Below are 25800 nucleotides of genomic sequence, written 5' to 3' on the forward strand. Positions count from 1 at the left end.
GAAGGCGAGGGGGGAGCGGGGCGTGTGGGGCCGTGAGGGGCAGTTTGTTTCGCTTGTGATTGCGGCTCTGCCTGCCTCTCTCTGAGGGAGACAGAGAGAGGAGAGAGTCTGAGCGCAGTTTTAGTGCAACTCAAAATTAGCGGGCATGTTTAACATCGATAATCGGCACGGAGCGTGGGCTAGGAACCGAGCCTCGCGGCCGGGGGGGGCCGGGCGCTGCCCTCCGAGCCCTTCCCGGGGAAAAATAACAAAAGGGGCACCCAAGACGGTGTGTAATCAAATAGCCATCTTTAGGCTTCGAGGCTGGGGACAGAGATGTAGGCCTCAAAAGAAAGGCCTCTCCGTGGCTGTGGCTCCGGCCTGGGGGGACCCGCCGGGAGGACCCCGCGGCCCAGGGGGCGCCCCTCCCGCACCGCCCCGCATTGTGGGCAACTCGTGCGGGTTTTAACGGACCGCGGCAGGATTTAAAAGGGGGCGACAGAGGGACTCCCGATTGGTTATTGTCCAGGCAGGAAAAACAACAACAAACAAACCCCAAAACAGCGCGAACCCTCCTGCTCGTCCCCGCGAAATAAAAAATAAAATTCGTGGGGGAAAATGCTGGGGAGAAGCAGGGGTATTCCCGGGGGGGAAATACTAGGCTGTCAGCAGGAAATGCGGCCCCGACCCCACACACGTTCCTGTTTATTTATTTCAGTATATTTATCTGTTTGCTCCGTGGCAGCCCGTGTTTCTGTGGGCTCCGTGGAGCGGTGCTGGGGGCACGGTGTGCATCGGGCCTGTGTTGTTCTGACAGGTCTCTGAGAAGAACCAGTGGGGAGAGATCGTGGAGGAGTTCAACTTTCCCAGAAGTTGTTCTAACGCTGCCTTTGCTTTAAAACAGTATTACTTGCGGTGAGTGCTACCAAGCTGTTGCTGTGGTATTCGTGAGTGTGGGATTGTATTTGGTTTTCGTTGCGTGCAATAACAAAAATACCCCTGCTCTTTAAAAATGCTGTAACGTAGACCTGAAAATACTTCCAATTCCTTATTTGTCTGGTGCAGTGGTCAGTTAAAGGTAATTATGTTTTGCGGCTATTTTATTTGTATTTTACATCTGCAAGCCTTAAACTTTGAAGGGATCCTCAGTATATAAACGAGATACGTGGGAGACGTTTCTGTTGATTGTTTCAGAACGGTGTTACTGAAGGACAGTTACTGAGGGATCCTGTTATTGTAGTTACAGAAACTTAGTTAAATTTTTGAAGCGCTGAAATGTGTTCCTGTATGTAAAGTTGTTTACAGCTCAGTGGGGCCAGGCAGTGAATGAAAATGCATCAGCAGGAAGACAGGCTGCTTGGGATAAATTATATTGTTATCAGTTACTAGCAGTGTTCATTATGTTTTATTTTAGAGTACAAAAGATAAATATTAAATTTTTTTTCTCTTACTGGAAAAATAATAGATTACTGCGGTTTTTAAAAATAAGGTTACCTTCCTTGAAATCATACAGATGATTTTTTATGATGCAGATTATTTTTTAATGTAGCGTGGAGTTTATGTTGAATGTTTTAAATTACTGTGTGTGGTGCTGTTCAGTTACTGGATGATTTTAAAAAAAATAATTAATTTTGATTAACTTGGTGGTTATTTCTTACGTGAAAGATTTGGAAATTATTGCATGTGTAGTGTTTCTAGATGGAATGTAGAGACGATTGTATTTAATTTAGAATCAAGTCTTAGGCACACTGGTTAAGGAATGTAGCTTTATGTTTCTGAACTGTATAGACGGTGTATTTAATTGCAGTTAAAGATAAGATAGATATGTATGAAAGATATATGGGCTTTTAGACTTCTGTTTTGGTGATGTGAGTACACACAAGCTTTATCTGTTTCCAGTTTGGCCTTCTGAATTAGGAAATGCAGTAATTGTACAGGTGCACTTTCTATTGGTTGTCCTAGATTGACTTCCAGCGTGAAGCTGTAGAGTTCAGAGCACAGTAGAGCAGTTATTGAGTTACAGTGATGCCTGGAAAACCTTAGTCAGATATCTGTAGTTACTGAATTTTTCTTTTTTTGGTGATGACATATGATTGCTTTAAGATCCAGACTAAGGAAATAAATGGCTATGGTTAATAGCTTTAGCAAAGTTCAGGATTGCTACTAGGCCTAGGAATGAAGTGGGAAGCTCGCTTTAGGATGTCCTGTTTATTTTCTTTCTCTAATGCATAATATTATGGTAGTGTTGCTAAAGAGTTACTGAATCACTGAAAATAGTTACTGCTCTTTGAGTTCTTCTGTTGGACCATGTAGTAATCTATTACCTGACAATATTTTACATATAATTTGCAAAATGATAGTTGTTTTTTTTTTTTAACATATTACTTTTAATTTCATATTATAGAAGCTTGAAAGTCTAACTTTTTCCACTGTAATGTCAGGTTGTATGTCATTTGTGTTTTCATATGTATTTTGAAAGCATTTATATGCTGTGACAGTTAACATAATTAATGTTAATATAGCATTCTAATGACCATTAATTTTTAACAAGATACTACTTTATAATTTAGAATCCATCGTCCAAAAATATTATTTTTATTGTTAACATTCTGTTATTGGCATGATTTTATACACAGTTGCTGAAAATGCCTGTAATTGATTATATACAGGTAATATAAATTGCTGTGGTGGGTTTTTTTTTTTTTTGTTTGTTTATTTATTTGGAGTTTTGAATGAGTTGATAAGAAGAGTCTTTAAAAAGGTCTGGTTCATCATAATCTCTGTCATTTACATAGGCCATTCTGAAATAAGCTGTCAAGGTGGTTGTTTTGGGGGTGGTTTGTTTTTGTTTTGCTTTTTGAATTACTGCTTTACTCACTGTTGCTCTCACATAATCTAAGTTTGATGTGTTTTCCAGCTAAGTTCACCACCCTATATGTGCAGTATACAGGCTGTATATACACATATATCTCTGCTAGGTTAATGTTCGTTTAGCTTCAACATTGAAGGTTTTGGGGGGGGATTTGGTCATAGGGAAATAAAAGTGCTCTAATGCTAAATTTGAAGACAGAGTTTTATGCATCTGTGCCAGAGACCATAACCTAAGGTTTCTCATAGGGCTGTATTTTTATGAACTGCTGAGAAATTACCCTTGGGTAAAAAAAAAAAATAAAAAAGCTCCTCTTGAGTCTCAAATATGAGTGTAGTCTTGATCTCACTATTGTAATGACTTTGCAAACAAATTCAAACAAATTGAGGCCTGTTAACTTCAGTACAAATTCTTAGCCAATTGTATGTTGTGTCCTATAAAGTGATGCAGTGTTCTGTGTGGCAGGTGGGATCCTGTTGGATTCAGGGGGATTCGGTGGTGTGCACCTACATGAATGCTTTTGCAGATTTGGATCTGTGATGGTTTGTGATGAAAGTTGCTTCTTTCTATGAAACATCTGGCATACCGCGTTGGCTGAGATGTAATCTCAAGCTGCATGGACCCTTTGCTCGGTTTACTGTTATCTCTAATAATGCAGTCATTTTGACTCTAAATTGCTGTGTAAATAATTTAAAAAGTTGAATTATTTTGTGTGGCATTAGTAGTCCTGTTGGCTTCATCATACTGAGTGTTTTGCAGAACAATCATCAGATAACCTTTCTGTAAGCTGTTGTGAGGCGTGTCTGTTTTCTTAGAACAACTTTTTCTTTTTGACTGTTGTGGAATTTTGCTGGATGTCTTTGGGAGCGTATGTTAGGCTTCATTCATGATGTGAACTGTTTAAACTTCTGATACAATTCTGATAAATGATAATTGAAAGTATGACAGACCATCCCATCAACCCCTTCTTTTCTCTAGCACTGCCCTCTTTTTCACTAGAAAAAGTTATTTGTAACACAGAAAGTCCGAACCATTCAAACTTTGTGCCTGCATTGCTTTGAGCTGTCTGACAGGTGAAATAATTTATGCACTGTGGTTCTTAGTGAGCAGTCAAAAGCCACACTGCCGATAACCATTGATAGACTGTACTTGTTAATGTAGTTCTGTAAGTCTCTGTAAGCGTCACAGACTGTAATACCCTTGGATGTAGTGCAAATTAGATGTTTCATTTCAATTGAGGTGAATTAGGAAAGCACTTTCTAAATGCATCTCTAAAGGTGATTTTTTTTAATATAAATGAAAATATTTTAATATGGAATTGTAAATGTAAATATTGGTAATGTGGGCATGCTTTTACATTTTTGTTAGTTGGTAAACATGCAGTAGGTGAAAACAAAGTTAACGTGAGGTATAGGCTGTTTTTTATGTTAATAGTTGATTAGATTACAGTTCTACAAAGAATTGGACCGACATGACCTTTTATGTTAGTTTAAGGTTCTGCTGCTTTTCATGCAAGAGTAAGTGATACATTTATTTCTGTTGTGGATCTACATAAGGTCTTTGAGAGTGAGAGGCCTTGTGCAAATGAAGTATGCAATTCAAAATGAGTTTGCTTTTAAAAAGTATTCGTCTGCATTAAGAGATACTATGTGAAAGGACAAAGTGTCAGGTAAGATAAGTTTGAGTCTCAATTCTGGAAAGCTTATGGTGAAGGCAGCAGAAGTTAGTTAATACTGGTTAAAAGGTGAATAAGAGTTTGCTGTTGTAAATATTGGGAAGGTAAGGGATAATCGAGCAGAGAGAAAATAGGTCAATTTGTAAATGGGAAAGGGCATAAAGTTATTATAAAGACAAGACATTATGATGAACATCCTGAAACTGCATGCATGGGAGGGTGAAAAAGTGTGAGCAGTTAAAAACCAGGACTGTATGAAATAGTTATTGACAACAGAGGGGCACTTGAATGTTAGGAAAATATTTAACGATAGTACTGATTTCTTACTTTAAAAAAAAAAAAAAAAGGAAGAAGGAGAGAAGAGCGGGGGGAAAAAAAGCATGAGCTGAAGAACTAGAGAAACTTATGGGATTCTGATTCCTGGTTCTAATAAAATAATGGCGGAAATATTAGGAAAACAAAAAAAGCCTGGAATTTTCCAAGCAAAATTTCTTTAAAGAAGTGTTTTTTGTTATTCTTGCTGTGATACTGCAGCAGCATCTGCACATAGATCAGTGATGATGGGTAAGTATGGGACTGGTTTGCTTGCCAGATCTGATTGCTGGTTGAAGGCCTCAGAGGATGAAGGGAAAGTTGTAGCTGTGGTATTATTTTACATATTTAACTGAAATATAAATACATCTCTGAATCACTCATTAACAGATTATTTATCTATATGCATAGTCATCTGAGTGAAAAATTGGTTGAAGGACCATAAAGAAAAATCAAAGTATGAAGAATATATTCGATGAGTCACAGCAGTTTTAGGTGATAAAAGGGTGCTTGCATATGCATACAGCAATACAAACTTGGCCATTTTAGGCATATTTAATGTCTGTGTTGATGAACTTAATGAGAAAGTGACTAGTGCACTAGTGACATTGGCAGATGATAAAGTGGGAAGAGTTAAACACAAGTCAGAGCAGAAACAAAAGAAATTAGACATGTCGTTGGAAAATATAAATGAGATTATTTTGGAAAATGCGAGCTAAAACTTCTGAGGGACGGTAATCCAAAACAGGTATTCACTGTGAGGGAATAACCTGGAAAGCAGGATTGCTGAAAAGGGGATAGGAGCAATACCATGGGCCTGATAATCCTGTCAGTTGTGTGCACCCAACTGCCTTTCATATGAAAAGGATTTGTGCGTGCTTCTGACAGGGAGAACAGGCCTCGGTTTACAGTATGGTACATAGACTTTGTGAAACAGGAGGGAATGAGTTTAGGCTACATCCACAGAGGCACTGGAAAACTGGGAGATTGATTTTTTTGTATGAGATTGCACGACTGTATTTTAAGTACTGTTTTACGTCCAAGCGCCCTTCCAACAGGTGTGGCAACTTGACAGAAACTTAGAGAAGAGCATGAAAATATACAGAAGGCAGAAAGGACTAATCGATTTTAAAGTAATGCAAAAATAAATATATCTTATGTGGGTAAGTGAATATTTTGGGTGAAACGGGGACATGGTGTCTTACAAGCATTTTGAAGGGCCTACATACTTAAAAGGGAGATTATTTCAAGTAAGATAAGGAGCTGTGTAAGCTGAGATGAAACTGAGGGAGAAAATTCGGAGCAGACAGCAGCACAAAAACCCTAACACATGCAGTTCAGAAGTTGAATGAGTATGACAAGCAGAGCAGAGGGGGAAACCCGCACCATGGGCTACCAAACCTAGGCCGGTCAGGGTAATAGGCACTGTGCGATAGGGAGCGAGTCAGGACCGGCAGAAAAATGGACCACATAACCTTGCAGGTTCTGTCCGTTCTTGAATAACATTATAATAAAGGCTTTCATCTTACAAAGCTACAAACATTTATTGTAACACTGCAGACTTCACCTGAAAAATCTGCTGCACTTAATTTTGTCATAAATCCTGCAGTCATTGGCAGGACAGAAAACAAATGCATGGATGACATTTTTGTGATTTCTTTCTGAAATTATTTTTCCCTTTCAAGGTAAGAATTGCAAGGCATGTTTAAATCGGACATCCGAGGCCTTGCCTTTCAGTCTTAAGCGAGTATTTTACATACTTGGAGGGAAATTTTGGTTTAGTTGTACTGTAATAATACAGTTGACATTTACAATCAAGAGTAGGTACTGTTCATGCCCTGAAGTTTTATTTAGAGGAATTAAATATGTTGGTTATGAAAACCTCAGAATGCCTCTCTACAGGAGTTAATTTATTTGCATGGTTTGTTGTCTAGTCAGAGTTGCTGTGGATCTGCTCAGAAGATAGTAGAGCCTGTATAAAAGCATAACCTGCAAGCAGCAGGTGAAGGGAGAAATAGTTACCTTAAAATCTATCTTCCTTAGAGTTCTGTTGTGTTACTAGTCACTATGCAGATGAGTTTGACCTCTGTCAAAGTTCCTGTGCTTTTCCTGCAGAGGGTAAACTCCACCACTGAAAAATGCAGTGAAAATTAGTGAGGTGAATGTTAACATACTTTCTCTTTCTGATTTTTTTTTCTTACAAGCTTTTTAGTAGAAATGATCACCTAAATGCTGCTGAGGTGAAATATTCTGGTTTATTGGGAGAGGGAGGAGTGTTGTTCTCCAGTTGTAATGCAGAATTCTGATTGCTTAACTTGAAAGCTTATCTGGACAGATGTCAGATCTACAAAAAGCAAGTTTCTGAAAACACTGTAGTAACTCTTGGTGACTTCAAGGCCTACTGAATCTTCTAATAACTGGTGCAAAGTTTATATGTTAATACCATTTTCTAATCATCAGCTGAAACTATAAAAATTAATCTATGTTTTTGAACTATTAATAGCTGAGGTAGCATCTTAGGTTTCAATAAACGGTAAGCATATAACAGCAAGACCAAGAATGCACAAGGATAGAAGGGTGTTGCTTCTTTCCTACTTGAGTGGAATAAGCCTGGGCTAAGAAAAAGGGTTTCAGACTTTCTTCTACAGCTAAATAGGCTTTAATTACTTTTTTTTTATTTGCAGTGAAACCTCAATAAATAAGGCTTTCAACTCTTTCCTGTCCTAGCCCCTCCCCCCCTTTCCTCAGTAGTGGTTTAGAGATACAATTTATTCTGGTTTATAGGTGAGGTACTAGAAGTACATAAAGGTTCAGAGAACTCCTTTGAAAAGCGCGTGTCAAATGGGAATGAAATCCAAATATAGTAAAACTTTTTCTTTGTTTAGTAACACAAGATTCCAGTTATGATAGCCAACTTTTTTCTTCCTGAGTCTTATTTCAACCATCCACGAAGGGGGCTACTGATAATTAGCATCTTTTAGAATTCCTTTTTAATCACTAGCTGAGGAAGCACTGTTTTAAACATACAGCAGACTGGAGTTGTGTTCTGTGAGCTGGAGAAGTGAAAACTAAGTATGCAACAGATTATGAGAGTGGATTGTTTGTGGTTTGTTTTAAAATGCTTGCTTGGAGTGTCAAAGTGGTGTATTTCAGCTTCAGTGGGACTACTTGAAATAACTGCAGTACCAGTCCGTATTGTTACAAGATGTATAGTTCATAAAGGGAGTTAAATATGGGCCAGAGATCCCATAACAAAATCTTGTTTCTAGTTATCAATCTGATACATATTTATTCTGTGGCCTTAGTTTAATCATTTGCCATCTTTTTTATTCATATTTATAAAGTGAGTATAGTGATGTTTGTTTACCTGTCTCACAGAGAAGTGTGAGACTGTAAGCTCTTTAATGCAGGGATTGTGTCTCTTCATGCTTCTGTGTCATATCTTAAATATATGAAAATGAATATAAATTAGTAGTATATGAGGAAAATAAAACTATTCATAAGCTTGTTGGCCCTCTGCAGTACTGAAAAGCAGAGAATATAGCATAGATGAGAGAAAGAACAATCTTTATTCCTTAGGGAATAGATAAACTTGGGACACCTAAGCAGAGAAATATTGGAACAGTTGAAAGAAAGAAGCTTATCTTAAGGAAGGATAATAAAACAGCAAGATGGTACCCAGAATAGCGAGCTTAGGCTTTGCCTGAGGTACTAGATTAGTGAGCTAGGTATCAGATCTGAAATACAGTCTCCTTGGAGCAATGAGTTCAAGTCTGAGCAGACCTGAATTAGGTTTTCAGCAACATGCTAGTGACACTGAATTCTCTACTTTTGGTTTTCATATCTTTAAAATGAATGTGCATGTATTTATTTTAACTCTAGATAAATGGTAGCAAGCCAGCTATGCTGTAAAGAGGGATTGCATATTGTTGTAACAGAGTGGAGTTCTGCTGAATGATGCAGTAGAGCATGTTTCTCTGCAACAGTGAACTGTGTTCATATTATTTTCCTTTTTTATTGGTGTGGGAGGAGCAACTGCTCAGATTAGTAGTCTTGTAGAATAATTTACAGGGTTAGTTGTCAATTCATAGCTTCATCATGTGGATAAAAGTCCTGCGTGGTAACGCGGTTATTATGATGCGGAGAGACCTTTCATATCACAATGTTTGCAACAGTTTTTGTATGTTTGTTTGCTGAAGTTTTGCTGGGTGAAACTTATGGCTACAGTTATTTCTCTGTTGTTACCTACTGTGACGTTTGCTGGTTGGCCTCTGCCTCCCAGTCGAAAGGTTGCGGTGCTTCCATGATAATCCATGTGGAGAGATTCTCAGCTCTGTAAATCACCAAACCACGTGGCTGCCTTTGAGGAGCTCTGTTCTTTTGGGAAGTATTCTGTAGTCGTGTTATAAGGTTGTGTATTATCGGGACAGAACACACTGGGGTAACTATTCTTCTGGGATACAGCCCAGAGACTTAAGTTAAATAACGATCATTTAAGTCGGTAAATTTAGCGTGTTCTCAGTATGTTAACAAAGATTATTATGTAAGCAGGGGTAGTAGAACTGTGTGATTTATTGTTATTATTTTAAAATTTGAATTAAAAGCAAACCTACGAAAATAAACATAAGAACATTACTTGCCTTACACAGTTACTTTACTCAGGAGTATCTGGGTTCTGGTGACTCTGATTAAATGCTGTAGAACTCAGTCAGGTAAACAGTTCCATGCTACAGAGTTTACGTATGTCCTCTGTGATTTTGGGGAAGATAGTAGAGCTTTGAAATGCTGGAGATTGCAGAGCTGTTTCTTGAATGCTTTTCGCTTCCCGATACCATCTATGAAAACCTGGGAAAATTTACATTTGAAATGAACAGTCTATGTTCATATAATGCCACAGTTGCGCAGTAAATACCTGAAAAGATCAGGATTGACCTCATTTAAGTATGAATATGCAACCTTATCTTTGTCTCCAGAGTATATTCTTTATAATAGAGCCTTATGCGCTCTGTCATAATAAATTCCATGGCAGTATTAACCTGTTGTATCACTGAGGTATTTTTTTTTAATATACATTTACATAATTCTGACTCATTGCTCAGTGTGCTAATTGATTATTCTCAGTAGCGGTTATTTCTGAAGAGTTTTTGGGTCTGCTTTCTGGACATCCTTTCTCCACTATCTTGGCTTCCATGGTGTTACCCACATGGGCCAGTTCAGAAATTCCTTGTCTTGTGGATTGAAGGGGAATAACCTGTGATACTGGCTTTGTAGCTCGCATGTCTCTTTTTTCTCCTCCTCTTCTAATCATAGTCTTCTCAATCTTTGACTGCAAGGTGGAATTCATTTTCTGTTTCTTGACCCCTTGATATCTGTAGCCATAGACTGCATGTGGAATATTTACTGTAATCAAATGAGTCCCTAATTGTAAAGAAAATTGAAGGAAAGAGAAGGTGTATGCAGGTAAAAGGGCAAGAGGACAAAGCACCAAATGTCAGGTGCCTAGCAACCATAAAATACTGAATTTTACAACAAAACGATAACAGATTCCATGGTATCTGAAAAAAAAAAAAATCTGCGGCTGTGAACATGCAGAATTCACAGGATCCAGACCAATATCTAAAAGGTATTTCACACATCTGAAAAATGTGCTTTCAGGTACTCTGCAGACTCAGTCAGGCATTGCAGCATTGGTGTGCGTTTTGCTTGTTCTTCCAAGGTCATTTTTGTAACTGTAGTGCATAGAAACACAATTTTTGTTTTAGTGAAAGTTTTGTTTCTGAGCACAATTATGTGCAAAGGCTGATAACTAGTTAATTATTGTGTTTAGTTGGATTTGAAGAATATTCAGGGCCTTAACTACCACACAGATTGAGATACCTTTAGTAAGCATTTTTCTTCTTCGAAACGCGTTTTCCTTCAAACTTACCTAAACTTGTTATCCTGTTGTATACCGTGTGCTTCTTTGAGTATAACATGAAGTTATTTATTGAAGTGTATGTTAATCAGTGCTTATAGAATCGTAGTAAAAGTGGAAAATATTAAAAAATCAAAATACAATACTCAGTGATAATGACTTCATTACATTCTGTAATGTTTCACTAGTATGTCTTATAATTAATAGGCTATTATTACAGAAATATAATTTCATTTCTAGAAAGGTTTTTTTTTTTGTCGTAGTTGAATACAAGATTTGTATTCTGTTTAGACTTCTACATTACTGGGATACAAATCCTACTTTTCTGCAGTAGCTTGTGCTCTCTTGGTCAGCAGTTTAATTGTATTTTAAACAGTTAGTCCAGCTGTTGAAGAAAGTGCTTCTGAAGTAAGATCAAAGAGAAAGGTGACTTGAAAATAATTTACTGTTCTCCGTATACCCATACACAAACACCCAGCTTCCCAAAATGTACTAACATACTTCTGTATGGATATGTCTGTGTGATGCATTTTGAGGTAGTAATTGTCCATAAAGTTATGGGCCCAGTGGAGAGCCAAAATTTCTGTTAGTTTTATGGTGACTTGCTGCTTATATTGATCTGCCGTATGAGCTCTGATTGTGGACTTTTGCCCATGTGCCATAGAAGAATCTCATTCTTGTTTGGAGCTGGGCTGATAGCGATGGCATTCTGTGTCTGTGCTGCACATGTACTTCTAAAGGTCAGATTTGTAAGATCTGGACCACGTATATTAACACAATGGGTGGCTGCTTTATAAGGAAAGACCCTCAGACACTGCAGTACGTGTAAACAGGGTGTTCATTTCTTCACTTGTCCGTAGAAGGCTTCTGTGTACAAGCAAATGTTGCACACAAAGGTGTGTGTGTGTCTTTTTTTTTAATATACATATACATAAGGAGTTTATAACAGGATTTGTTTTTTATATGATTAAATGAATTTAAGCATTTGAGAGTTTTGGCCTGCGTGGTGATCTAGGTAAGTCTGGAAAACAAAGAGCTCTTGACACCTACCGAAAATCAAGCCGGTGGAAAGAAATAAACACCTACATTCAACTTTTAAAATCAACTTTGCAATCATTTTATATATTAAATGTTGAAATGTATATCCGAGATTTATTATCAGTGCAAAGGTACTTGTAATCATTATTTCTTGTTTTCATAAATGTAACAAAGAATCTATTCACTTTAATTTTTGCTGTTGTAGTGTGATCTGTTGTATTGCCAACTTTTACAGCATTTGTAACATCAGAATAAATATGATTAGAACCTTCTTTGTATTGCGGTAATAATAACGGAAAGTTATAGTGGAACAGACACAACGTAAATGTGATTGTTCACATACCATATAGCACACAGCAGCAACATAAACATACAGGATTGTTGATCTGATTGCCTTACAAGATGGAACTTTATAGGGTGGACTGCGCAGAACTCCATTGTAGAAGGCCACCAGGTAGAAATGACTCTCAGCGCTGTGGGTTTTTTTTTTGCCAGAGCTTTTTTGGCTCAGACCATTTGCTGTGGTTTGCAGATTCAGAGAATTAATGTATTTCTTGACTTGGCACATGCCCATTGGGAAGATGTACATCTCCATGCCAAGCAATCCAGATGTGCAGCATGAAGGCACTGAGATGCATCTGTGCTGCCGGGTTGCTGGCCAGTCCAGTGCTTGTACCATCAGCTGGGAGGCGTACCCTGAGCTGCAGGTCTGCCTGGGCCCACCATGTGAAGGCCAAAGAAGAGGGAGGATGAGGTGCGTGGAGCTATTTTAATGAGAGCGGGAGAAGAGCTTTTGAGCATAAGTAGTTGATTTGCAAAGGGAGAGAATGTGAATGTAGTGAGCTGGGTGCGTTTGTGCGCTGGGTGAGAAGGCAGGAGTGTCTGCATGTTGGTAGTGAGGACACTGTTAAGAAAGGTCTATGGGATAGATACATTTCAGAAAGAAAAAGAGAGGTGAGGTAGTCAAATGCCGAAAAGTTACAGTCTTTAATGGCCAACCCCCTCGTTTAAGTTGGTCATTGGATGTTAATTGACTTGTGGTCCAGAGCTGGGTTGCTGCTGAGCAAAGGATGTCATTATCTGCAAAGTGCTGAGTGGTCTCTGGGCTCGAGCTGCACCATCTGCTTTCTGCAGTGAGGTTCTGATGTACTGGTATAAACCTTCCAGTGGTTCTTCTGCATCTTCATTTGTACTGCCAGTGCTGCGTTAACATCATAAATTTCTGTTCTCCTAGTTTATATTTTTTGTTAACACCAAATTTACCGTTTTGATTTAAAAATTCTGTCGTCACCATAATTAGTTACTTTTATCCTGATACTAAAATATGATAAGGGCATAAAATCGCATATAATCAAATAAAGGTTTTATCTCTTCCTTAAAGAGCTTTCAGGGAGAAAGGTTTCATCTTGGTAAAAAAAACTTCTTTATAGGCATTGCTGTGCTTAGGAAAGCTAGAAAGATACAGTTGTGGAACTGTGAGGGGTTTTTCAAATGCTGATGTTGGAACTTTCAGAAGACTTCAGTAACATTTCTGAGTAGCTTGTTCGTTAATTATATGAAATGGAGGAATACTACTGCTATATATGTGCTATATGAAACACTGGATGTCAGCTTCAGTTTGAGATAGTTGTATTAGGACTATTTCTGTCCCACCTCTAATACGATATATTTGTTAAGAATCAGTTTTCAATTAAAAATTTAATGGAGTAAGCTTTCACACGTTCTAAGAAAAGTTTTTATACCTATAGGAAAATGAAGATTTGGAGACAAAGTTTCAGTCTTGGGGTGGAATTAAGGGCTACTTATTTTTGATAGTTAATGACCTACGTGTTATGAAACTACTGCTTGTCCTGGGCCTTAGGCTTGTGTAATTTGGGAAGAGAACTTCTAAACACAGTTTAGAGTCTATAAAATGGCTACTGTTTAAAACTACTCCAAGTGGTGGAATGTGAATTGTTCTGTGCAGTTATTGAGCTGAAAGCAGGTGAACTACTCAAAAATGTGGGCAAACCATATTTTTCATGCAACTGCAATTTCTGCCATAGTATACAGATACCATCATACAGCTACATCGTTTTTGTTTATGATTGGAATTATTGGCTATAATATATACTTTTTCTTTCTAAAAGATAACAAAAATTTGTGTTTGGCGGTTGTGCTTATTGCCACTTTCCTTTTGAGCTCTCAGTAACATTGATGTCTCCAGAGAATAAAAGAATAAAATTATTTAAAAGGGATATGTATCTGCTTTCTCTACCTCTTGCTCTACCTTGCTGCATAGAGGACGGTGGAAAAGGAGCATAGCTCCTCATTGTTTCTTGCAAATGTACATGAGAAATTATTGCTGTTATCTTACTTAGCAGCTTGTGGCATCCTTTTTCAAGCAGACAATATTGCTGTCCCTTGAGTGACTGCTGTGCTGCTGACATTGCCCCCCAGCAGTGATACAAGCTCTGCTTTCAGGTTTTTGGTGGTGGCGAGGGGTGGTGGTGGTGGTGGTGGTTGTTGTTTGATCTTTTTTTGTTGGTGGTTGCTTGTTTTGGTTTGTTTTTAATTATAGAGATCTGTTTTCATGGACACCTGCATCAGGGTTCCACTGAGTTAGCAGCAGAGAGGGATGCCAACAGACTGCAGTCCTTAATTGCCTACTTCTGTTGTTAGTTTATTCATTTGTTTATTTTTATCAAGTTTCATAAGTTATTGCGTTACGGTTGACTTTCTGAAAAGAGTTGTTCAGTTTGCTTTCCTTGTAAATTTGCAAAGGTTGTCATATGTACCAAGGGAAGTCTCATTATAGGCAAAGCAGGAAGAACAACTCCCGGCATATGGAGAACCACTGTAGAATATAGAAAAGACTCTGCATATTTAGCGAGTATTTATTTTTTTATATCTCTCTTCCCTTTTTCAGTAGGTTTGCTACAGCAGATCAAATATTGTCACTTAGGTAATTCTCGGGGCTTAACAGTTGTCTTGTGTTCCTGGAAGTTATTTACAGATGGAGATAAATAGGGTTTTTTTGGCTAGCACATAAAATGGAGCAATTTAATGAGTGATCAAATTAGTAAAAAACTTTAGGTCTAATGGTAGTATGTATGCGGGTACTAAATGAGGAAGAGAGAGAAAGATCAGAGGATCTTGGTGAGTTTTAAAATGAAGATACTTGATGATTAAAGAGGTTGTTATTTTTGCGGTATTTTCAAGAAAGCTGAGTAGGGACATTTTGCCAGCAGTGGTCTTAGAAGAGGAGAGCTTTCCTAGTCACAGATTGTCATGTAGAGAATTTGTGTGCATGTAGATTTTGTATGCAGAAAGCATATATGAGAGAGTATTGTGCATTGATGATGATTCAGGAGGCAGTGATAAAAAGATTAATGCAGTATGGAAAGTAAAATGGCAGAGTTTATCAAGGAATGATACCTTAGGTTAGAAGTGTAGAGACGGGTAGATTTGTGGGGCAGAATGCATGCAGAACAGACTGAATTATGCTTGAAAACATTTTCCTTGACCATGAGAAATTCCTGTGTAATCAAGACACTTAATCACATGAAATTATGGCAGTACTGTGAGGATATTTGGTGGAAAGAGTACAAATAGCATTGAGTTAATAATAATAACACAAGAGATGTATGGCTGATTATGAGCTATAAAACATAGGCAGTTAAGGTTGGAAATAAAACAGTATAAGAAAGTGAGTATAAAATGCTGCATAGGTAAGAATTTTTGTGACGTACCATCAATAAGGGAACAAGAGAATCCTTAGTGTAGATTTGGACTTATTGGCAGAAGGTGAATGGTGAGGCATTTGAAAACAAACATTGTTAAATTAGATTCTGCTAAGGCTCAAATCCTTGATAAGCTGGTATCTCTTACGTTGGGAAGTGAAATGCCTGAAAAGATTCCCGGAGTCATGTACTAAGTTATTTGAGATATTATTTATGTAAAGTTTTACGTTTGTTTCCTTATGACCAAGTTGTTTTTATGCCATTTAAAGGACTTCTAAAAAAGTAAAAAAAGCGTCAAAGAATGTACCAGCTGTAGTTTCTGTTTGTTCTTTTTACTTTAAGTATAAAATACTGCTGTTACAGACCTCATTTAAATTTTTAGTGCTAATCATTTCAGAGATCACAACTGTGGTGCCTGGCAATAATCCAGCTCCTGATACGCAAGGCAAGAACATTTGCCCTTAGAGGAAGAAAATCTCATGGAAGTATGTTTCTGCAAAGTCACGTCAGTGAGCATCGGTACTTGCTGAGTGGACGTAACTGCCATTGTTACTTTACCTTCTTTCTCTTTGTATCTCAGTCTTCATGCATCTTTCTCTGCAGTCATGTTCCCATGGGTGTTTATTGAGGAGTCAAAGACAATAGATTCCCAACATAGACAAGAGAGAGAAATAATTGTGTGAAAAAAGGTCATCCGTAGGACTCACGTTCCCCTCTCAACCTTTTTTCTGCAAAGAGATATAAATACGGTTTTTAGCAGTAATACTCGGGTTAGACATCTTTTTGAGTAAGTGATTGATCAGCCACTGCTTCATGTACTACATTCATGCTTCAGAATTCTAAAATCAGTTCTCAGTTGTCAGCTGCCTTGTGGGATATTCTCAGCAGGACCCTACTTTTCTTAATAATCTGAGTGAAATGCAGTTTATGTGTGGTCTCACTATTTTTGGTTTCAATTGTGCACACTTTGAACAGCAATTGGGAGATTATGGATGGAGAAACAGTCCTGAGTCTGAAAGAATAAAGTTATCTATCAAAAAGTTTGAGAACTGCTACCGCAAATGCCTCTCGCTTTCATGGTTAAATAAATGTATGTATCTTTATCTTAGGAAAAAAAAAAACAGATATTCCTATTCAGTAATGCAATACAGTATCTGAAATTAGACTTGCCCTATGGCTGGTAAGAATTCTTGTAAGAACAGCTTAACAAAAGATGTTTGGTTGAAAGGATGCTTATTTTCGTGTACTGTAGTTCTCACCCTGAAGGTCTCAGGCTTGTTTTCAATTTAACAAAATGTTATTTACCGCAACTATTTGTTGACTTGAAAATGGTTTGTTAGAGTTGTGTTTTGCAGTTGTACAGCAAGTGTAATATTTCATACCTAAGCAATTTGATTTAATTAAAGGAAGTTTTTTTTTTTTTTTTTGTAAAAGTTCCTTACTGCAAAGGAAAGATGGCAGTGGAGGACTACTTCAGTAATGTGAGAACTTAATTGTGGGTGAGCTGCTTTAGCATTCCAGGTGTCTGTGTCTGCCAGCCTCTCAGCTTGGAATAGGAAGTTTTAATATCTACTGTCTCACTATGTTAAAATATTTTGGAAGTTTAGATTGCAAGTAGGAACTTCCTTTCTTCATGGCATTAGCAGTATTTTAATGTAGGTAAATTAAAACCTGAATGCCAAAGTCACGATTAATCAGAGGTACAGTTATTACCCGATATTAGCCAGCCGTTTTACACAAACCTTTCTCAAGTTTGTCTTTCTTGATCTCCTGCTTCTGGAGTTTTATGTGGGGCTGCCCCATTTATTTATTTTTTAACCTGTTTGTAAACTTTCTCCAGTGGTACTTGTTTCTACATCATTTTATTTTGCTGGTAGAGTGAGCAGTATGCTTGTACGTACAAAAAAAAAATAAAAATGAAAAAGCAAATCTACTCTTCTCTTACCAGACTAAAAATGACTGATTTACTACTGCACGAAGAACAATCAGTTTTAGGCTTTACCTTACATGGTGATCTCAGAAATAAATAAGGTACCTCTAGTTAGAGAGGCGAACTTTTAATGTTATGAATTGCTCACAAACCTAAGGATTGAGCAGCCTTCTTGCAGAAACGAAGAGGCTGCCATAGTACCACAATTTTTTCATCAGATATTGTAAAGACAGTAGTGTGTCAAATTTATAGCTAGTAGAAAGCTGATGATTACTGCATATCACTTCTTTAGAAGAGTAGGGAGGAATTTTCTTAAATTAATATTGATAGTAATTAAACTTCTATGTAATGATGTTCTACATGCCGCTTAAAGACCGGAAGTATGTGTATTCGCCTCTCAGGCAGATGAATAACGCTACTTCCTGTAGGCTTGTAAATTATGAATATTCTGAGTAGGACAGTGTGTGAAGTCAGGGATCCCTGCTTTTGGAAGAAGTTCTCTGCATGTTACAGAGTCAGAAGTTCTATGTAAGGAGTGCGGTCTAGTAAATCTTCATAATACCCTCTTGATTAATGCAAAATGAGCTTATGGTGCTGTTGTACATTGGAGATCTACTGTACATACTGCACGTAGCGGATAGAACAGATTTAATTCTGGTAAAGAAATAGTTCTGAATATGCATTTACGATAAAGCATTTAATATATAATAAGATTTTACAACATGTAATTTTTAGATCAAATAGTATTTGCAGAAAGTAAAAATATTTTAAAGATATACACTGAGTTGCAATAATAAAAATATTTCTGAAGTGAGTCGTGTATTTAAATGTAATATTACTTGCAGTTATGGCTGGCGTAATAGAATTTTACGGTAATACAGTTTTGGTAAGAGTGGTTCTTACTGTGAATGCTTTTGCAAAATAGGTTGGAAAAAAGGTATTCACATCATCTCTTGAGGGAAACTCTTAATATCTGGAACAATTTCAAACAATTCATTCATATGGTTAAAATAATCTGTTTTAACCAAAAATAATTTCTGCTTGTCCCAGAAATCTTAGAAGCATTTATTTTAGGGACAATCTGTACAATACTCAAAATTAAAAGGATGAGGATTCTTGTTCTTGGCTTTTGGTTTAATTATTTATGTTTGTGAACAGAAGCTGTCGTATATTTAACTTTGTAGAAAAACTATTAGCCATTCCTTATCTCTGCCATTATGGCAAGTTCAGACTTTTTCTGCTTTTCAGAACTAATTTTGGCTATAGCAGACTACTGCAACTCAGCAAGGTCGAGGCCTGTAGTTAGAGAAGTGTCATGCATTTGTTCCATCATTGCATTCTGGTTTGCCTGCATTTTAGATAGTTAAAATTGCCTTCTTTACTTGCATTGTTTAGGTTAATTTGACAACATATCAAAATAGTAACTAAATGTGAAGGGCACCAATGCTGCTGTTAAAAGAGCAAGGAGGATGTTGTACCTAAATTTTTATGGGGACTCCAGTAGCTGTGATGGTGGGGAAAGAACCGTCTGGTTTTCCTGAAGACCTTCCTGTTCTGATATCTTCGCAGTTGTGCCAGTTTCCTCTTTTCCTTTTAAAAGGAAACACAGGGCACTCGGCAAATATAGCAAAAGTTTTCACATCTCTTGACAAAGGGGAGGAGAAACTTGGCTTCCATCTTCTTTAGCTCGTCTTGTAGTACTAATAGCTCATCACACTTGCCTGGGATGATTGCTGTATACCTTTGAAGCTCTGGTAGTATTGGGATGCTGAAGAAATTGGTGATGGATTGCTTTGTAATTTTATCCTTTCTATTCAGGGAATGAGATTTAATAGGAGTTTGTATTAAACAAACAAAAAACACTACGGATTTTAGGATATGTCGTGTTTATTTACCTGATCTGACACTTACATGTTTTCTTACAATGACCCGAGACTCTTCCACAGTTCATAGATATGCTCTGAAGTGATGGTGGATATATACTGGCGTAGAAATAGGGGACTGTTCAACTCATTTCCAAGGAACTTTTACAAACAGCTGCGAACAGTTGGTTTTGCAGCATCGTTTTAAGTAGCTTTGATAGGAATATTTTTTCTGTTACATTTTCACACAACACAAAAAAGTAAAACAAGGAAGTGTGGAAGGTGAAAAATGGAAGAAGTTTATCTACCTGTTTATATGCTGTTCAGTGGTATGTTTCTGAGAACCATATTTATGTGCACTGATAAAAGATGAAGTTTTGTATAAAGACAGTACAACAAAATAAAAAATCTTTTTCTCTTTACTGTCTCATTAAAAAACATTACAGTAGCATGCTGACACTTGGGCTTTTCACAGAAGCACCTTTTATAAATACGTTGGAATGGAAGAACATATAATGCTTTCTGGGGAAGTTTGAAAAAAACCTGAGGAGAATGTATTTTCCTCATTTTTTAAGTGTGCTTTATAATAAGGAGCATTTGCAGGAGAATAAAATCCTTGTAAGGATTAGCCTGCTGCTTCTTTCTTACCTAATGCTGCAATCTCTGATGATGGTATCACAAACGGATCCTATGCAGAGTATTATGATACGGTGATTTGGGATTATGATTTCGTGTGAAAACTGGAAAGATGGAATGTGCAATATATTTTCACAAAGCATTGGTTTTGTTAGTTGATATCTTGGGGTATAAAAGCAGTGGTGAGTTGGAACCAGCTATTCTGATTGAATAAATTAGTCTCAAAAATTATAATATCGGTTATTACTTTTTCCTAATACATTTTGTTATTAAAAATATTAATAGACTGTTAAAATGAAGCGTGACAGCATGTGGTTCATCACTGAAGTAGCTTCTTATCTTTGGCACTTTAAGATTATAAGGGGTTCCATGCTCTGGGAAATGTTACGTAGTAGATGTTTGTAAATATTTTTTTTTCCTACTTTCAGTACTTAACAATAGGAATTACCTGATTTAAGGCTTCGTGATAAAATTTGCATGCAAAAGGTTAGCGTTAATGATGCAGTGAATTAGGAAGGTAAATTGTGATTTGGCCTGTTTGTTTTTTTCATGCTTATTCTCCCCCTCTGCTCTGCCCTGGTGAGGCCACATCTGGAGCACTGTGTCCAGCTCTGGGCTCCTTGGTTCAAGGACAGGGAACTTCTAGAAGGAGTCCAACGGAGAGCCACAAAGATGACTGGGACCTGGAGCATCTCCCTTATGAGGAAAGGCTGAGAGACCTGGGGCTGTTCAGCCTGGGGATGAAAAAACTGAGAAGGATCTTAGCAATACTTAGAAATACCTAAAGGGCAGGAATCAAATGGATGAGGCCAGGCTCTTCTCAGCAGAAATCAGATGGAATAAGGGGCAATAAACACAAACTGGAACATAGCAAGTTTCATACAAACATGAGGAAAAAGTTCTTTGCATTCAGGGTGATGGAGCACTGGAACAGGCTGCTCAGGGAGGTTGTGGAGCCTCCGTCTCTGGAGATATTCAGAACCCTCCTGGATGCTTTCTTGTGTAACCTACTGTAGAGAACCTGCTTCAGCAGGGGTTGGACTAGATGATCTCTAGAGGTCACTTCCAACCCATATGATTCTGTGGTTCTGGGAAGTCCTCAGGTAATAATGGGTATTTAAGAAAAAGGCATAAATGCAGCTCATTGCTTTTGGCTGAAGATCCAGAAATCTGATCCTGTGTATTTTGGGAGGAATTGCTTCTATCGCACACATTTGCCTATCATGGGACAGAATTGAGTTTCTGTCCAATTGTATTGGTATTAGTGTCAGATGATAGGATGACAAATGCTGCTTGTATGTCATTTTTATGCTTCTCAGGTAGCGAGGCCACACCTGTACAACAGAGCATCCTTTAAACTTGAAACACCTGTAGAACTAGTTGTTCAATTACATTCAGTTTCCAGCACTGAAAGAAGTGTGGTTTTTCAATGACTTCCATTTCTCATTAGGCTGTGATGTGGTTTTTCATACTGCAGGTGAGGGGAAAATAAGGAAGTTCTGCAGTTGTTATTTTTTTAGCGATGCTTTATAGTAGCCTGTGTGAGATAGAGTTAAAAGATTAAATCAAAGATAAATATTGTAGATCCCTTTTAAATGTGGACATTATAAAAAGGAAAAGCTAAGCTGTGGAAGATTGAAACTTCAGTGAAAGTTACATCATAGTTATAGCATCTGATCTTTTCATCATGGTGTATATAAGTCTTAATGAAAGTTATGGCTAGTTCAAGTTATGTCTAAGAAGTCCTTTTTTTATTTTCTAACCACTTGTTTGTTCTGATTCGTGAAATGTCTGTCTGAATTTAAAATATTTAAAATGCAAAAGCAGTTATTGAAGTCCCAAAATTGCAAAAAATGGAACATTGTATTCACTTATTTTCTTGATAATATACATAATTGCTGTCATAACCATTTACCAGTGATCATTTTAAGTGTTAAAAAAAAGTGCATCTGAGAAGTGGACTTTTTTTTTCTGAAACTTGAAAAGTATTCTTACCTCTGTAGCATTGTATGTACAAATTTCAGTGGTTTTCTTTTTTCACAATAGAAGTCAATTGCAAAAAGAAACATCGGAGCGTATGGCCATGCCCAGTGGGTAGTAGTTAATGGAGTTTAGTCCAGCTGGCATCCCGTTACAAGTGGTGTCCTCCAGGGGTTGGTACTGGGGCCCATCTTGTTTAATATCTTTATTGATGACCTGAATGAGGGGGGTTGAGTGTACCCTCAGTGAGTTTGCAGATTACACCAAGTTGGGCGGTAGTGTCAATCTGCCTGAGGGTAAGGAGGCCCTTCAGAGGGATCTGGACAGGCTGGATTGCGGGGCTGAAGCCAGTGGGATGAGGTTCAACAAGATCAAATGCTGGGTCCTGCACTTTGGCCACAGTAATCCCATGCAACAGTATAGGCTTGGGGCAGAGTGGCTAGATGACCTCATCGCACTCTACAACTTCATGAAGGGAGGTTGGGATGAGCAGGGGGTCGGCCTCTTCTCCCAGACAACAAATAGGACCCGAGGAAATGGCCACAAGTTGTGCCAGGGGAGATTTAGATTAGATGTAAGGAAAAACTTTTTCTCTTAAAGGGTGGTCAGGCACTGGAATGGCTTGCCCAGGGAGGTGGTGAAGTCACCATCCCTGGTGGTGTTCAAGAGGCATCTGGATGAGGTGCTATGAGATGTGATTTAGTAGCTTAGTGGGTAGTAACGGCGATAGGAGGACAGTTGGACAAGATGATCTTGTAGGTCCTTTCCAATCTTATGATTCTGTGATTCTATGACTGTAAAGCATTCAGACTGTGAAAACAGGACTTCTGGGTTTGTCCTCCAAGTATCTTAATAGACAAGGAGTATACCAGTTCAAGTTGTAGACAGGTAAACTGTTTAGATCCTGGAAGATAAGTGGCATTTTTAGTTCTGAAGGTTCTGTGTATGTTTCAAGCAATGGTGTTATATTTGTCTCCATTATTATGGTTGGTTTACCTCACTTAACTTTGTATTTTCTTAGAACTAAAATAATAATTTCATATTTATGTCTGTGTTGATCCTTCCAGTATCAACTAAACTAACAATTGCTATACTGCACAGATAACTCAAACTAGTTAAAGTCATTAGTCATTTCAACCAGTTGAAGTCATTAGTTCCATCTGCCTTTGTATGTATAATATGACACGTATGTTGAAATACCCCTCTGTCTATCTGTCTTTTAACATGTAGAATTATAATGGCAAATATTGTCAGACTGGAGCATTACTGCAGATTTCTGCTTCAGCTTTTTAGCAGTGCTGGCTTAAATGCTTCTTGGCAGCTCCTTTTGTGTGTGCTGGGGGGTCCTTAGAGTGTTCAATCCTTTGCATTAAGGTTAGCGAAGCCTGTGGGGTTTGAGTTGAGGCGTGTGGGAGTATCCTGGCATTGGAGTAGTGTCCAGTAACAAAAAATTCTGCATTTGTCACATATTTGTGCATTTGCAGATCTTTTCTGGGAATTTTAGCATGTATGAGTGATTGGATAAATGGCTTTGGAAGGATACTATCAGCACATAAATTCCTTAAAGTAAATAACGTTCAGTTCTGTGAAGAAATGAATGACAGAATCTTGCCTTATGACATCGCACGTTCTCTACAACCATTGACGTATTTGCAGAACTTGATTACCTTTAGTAATTTTTCTCTTTTTAATCAGATATGTCTTTTACAAGGCATTTCACCCTGCATATGAACTGTGTATCCAAACTTGTAATCTCAAAGCATGTTGCATTTGACAGGGAACAGCCTGCCTACTGATTTAGATGAGGCGTTGATTTAGAAGTAAGTCACAGTCTCTTTCATTTACCTTTCTTTTTGAAACATCTTTAAAAAAAACAAAACCCAAGAAGATTGTGAAGTATTACAAATTAATTCATTATTAATTGTGATGGTTTGGTAGTAGATTATGCATGATGAACGAGTGCTCACTGCTCTAATCTTTAAACATTTGCAGTAACCATTGTTTATTTCTCTTCCTAATCCCCACTGCAACTCCCATGTCTTTTGGGCTCAAGAGACAAGCTGTTACCTGTGGCAGACTGCTCCAGGGCTCTACTACCTGTGTTTTGTCCTGGCTTTCAGCGTTTGTTAGTATGTTTATAGAAGACAGTTAAGTTGCTTCATAAACATATATATATATATATGCTAGAGAGGATCAGTTATGTTATAGCTATTTGCAGGAAATGCAAAACTAAGCGGGCAGTTTCAGGTACCTGACGATTATTGACAACATTGGAGAAAGCATCTGGAAACAAGTCATGATCAGAGCTTCCATTATTTGACCAGACACTTATTTCAACAGAATTAGAAGAAGAGGGGGAAAAAAAAAAACACTACTGCAGGAATGGGTAGAAATTATTATTGTGTGTGTTTTTCTAATTCATTGTAGAATATAAAATATCTGTGGTACCTTTTCATTAGTTATTTATAATTTAATGTGCTTGCTTTAGCTTGGAAAATGTGTTCAAACATCAAAACACTCAATCATTTTGAGTGAGAAGTGAAGAATGTTACGCTGCCATTTTTTTTTCTTTTTTTTTTTTTTTGGACGTAAACTTGAAGGACTTGCTTTTGTATTCTTATGTTCATGATTCCACGATTTCTTTCTTTTGTGTGAACTGATGTCAAAGCCAATTAAAATAAATTCTGCATTTCATATGAGTTGGGCCCAGATTTATGAAAAAAATAAAGATTTGGAATCTGATATTTTGGCAAAATTCTACCTTTGGCTCTAAGTGTATAACTTAGGGTGTTTTTATATTTTCACGTAACTAGCTCTCTGGTAAAGTCATTTGTCTTCCTGAGCAGATACTTCAATATTCCATAGTTTATCTGATGGTTGGTATGTGGTATATTTTTGAAAATGGAAGTTTATAGTAATAAGCTGCTTGTTGCTCGTAAAGGTGAAGACTTTTTTTCTCCTGTATTTGCACATCATATCCTTCAGCCCTCCTTTTTGCTTTTCCTTTAAGCAGGCAGCAGCTGCAAGCGATTGGAGAGGGCCAGATGGCTCCTGTCAAGTCTAGGAAGCAGGCAGGTAGTGGAAGTCCAGGATCTTCCTTTTCATCCTGAGGTAGCAGAAGAGGTGACTGAGAGACACCCCTTTGGGTTGTTTGTACATATGTGTCTGCACTGCTGCTTACTCACTGTCCTTTTATATAGAATCTGCTGATTATAACTGAAAATATAGTACTTTTCCTCTTAAAAGTACGTAATGGTTGAGATGTACCTTCCAGTAATGATCATTTTTATCACGTATTCGTGTAGTTACTCTGAATGAAATCTTGGTTCCCATTATACGACGATTGTAAAGAATACATTTCTTCCAAAGGTCTTGAATTAAATAAGCAAAGACAGAAAGTGAGACTTGAACCAAACTGTTATGCATTCAATCCTCCGGTAGGTCATTACAGAGCTATCTGCGTAACCCTTGCATTTAAGCTGTATTCCAAATACAGTGATGTTTGAGATGGACTTTCTAATGCACACGGTTGTTTTAATGTACTGAAACCTTTGTTTTTCAAGTTGTGTGTTAGTGGTAAGCATAGCTTTCAGACAAGTGACGAATATTCATGTTGTCTATAATTCCTGAAATGTCAATAATTCTTAATACTAATATATTAAAAAATACTATAGTCTAGATTTCTCAAATGCTTAATATTTCCTTATCTCTCTGGCTGCTCTCTGTACTTCTGACAAGAAAATAGCATGCAAATTCTGTAGTGGATTTTTTAATAGTTGTTTGGTTTTTTTTAAACTAAAGTCTTAACTATACTTTCTCAACCTTTTTTTTTTTTCTTAGTAAGAGTACAGTCACGAAAGCAGAGTCTTTTGCTTTCAGAAAG

At 37.5% G+C, this 25800-nt stretch overlaps 1 protein-coding gene across 3 annotated transcripts in view; it reads left to right on the forward strand.

Moving 5' to 3' along the window:
• The window catches only part of ARID2 (AT-rich interaction domain 2), a 107124-nt gene that overhangs the window by 1275 nt on the left and 80049 nt on the right, over positions 1-25800 (forward strand). For all 3 annotated transcript variants that reach the window (XM_021385001.1, XM_021385002.1, XM_021385000.1), the window contains one exon: positions 797-894. In XM_021385001.1, the coding sequence (XP_021240676.1) occupies positions 797-894 (98 nt within the window). The remainder of the gene's footprint in view (positions 1-796; positions 895-25800) is intronic.

This window comes from Numida meleagris, chromosome 1, assembly GCF_002078875.1.
Source record: "Numida meleagris isolate 19003 breed g44 Domestic line chromosome 1, NumMel1.0, whole genome shotgun sequence".
In the NCBI taxonomy this organism is placed as follows: domain Eukaryota; kingdom Metazoa; phylum Chordata; class Aves; order Galliformes; family Numididae; genus Numida; species Numida meleagris.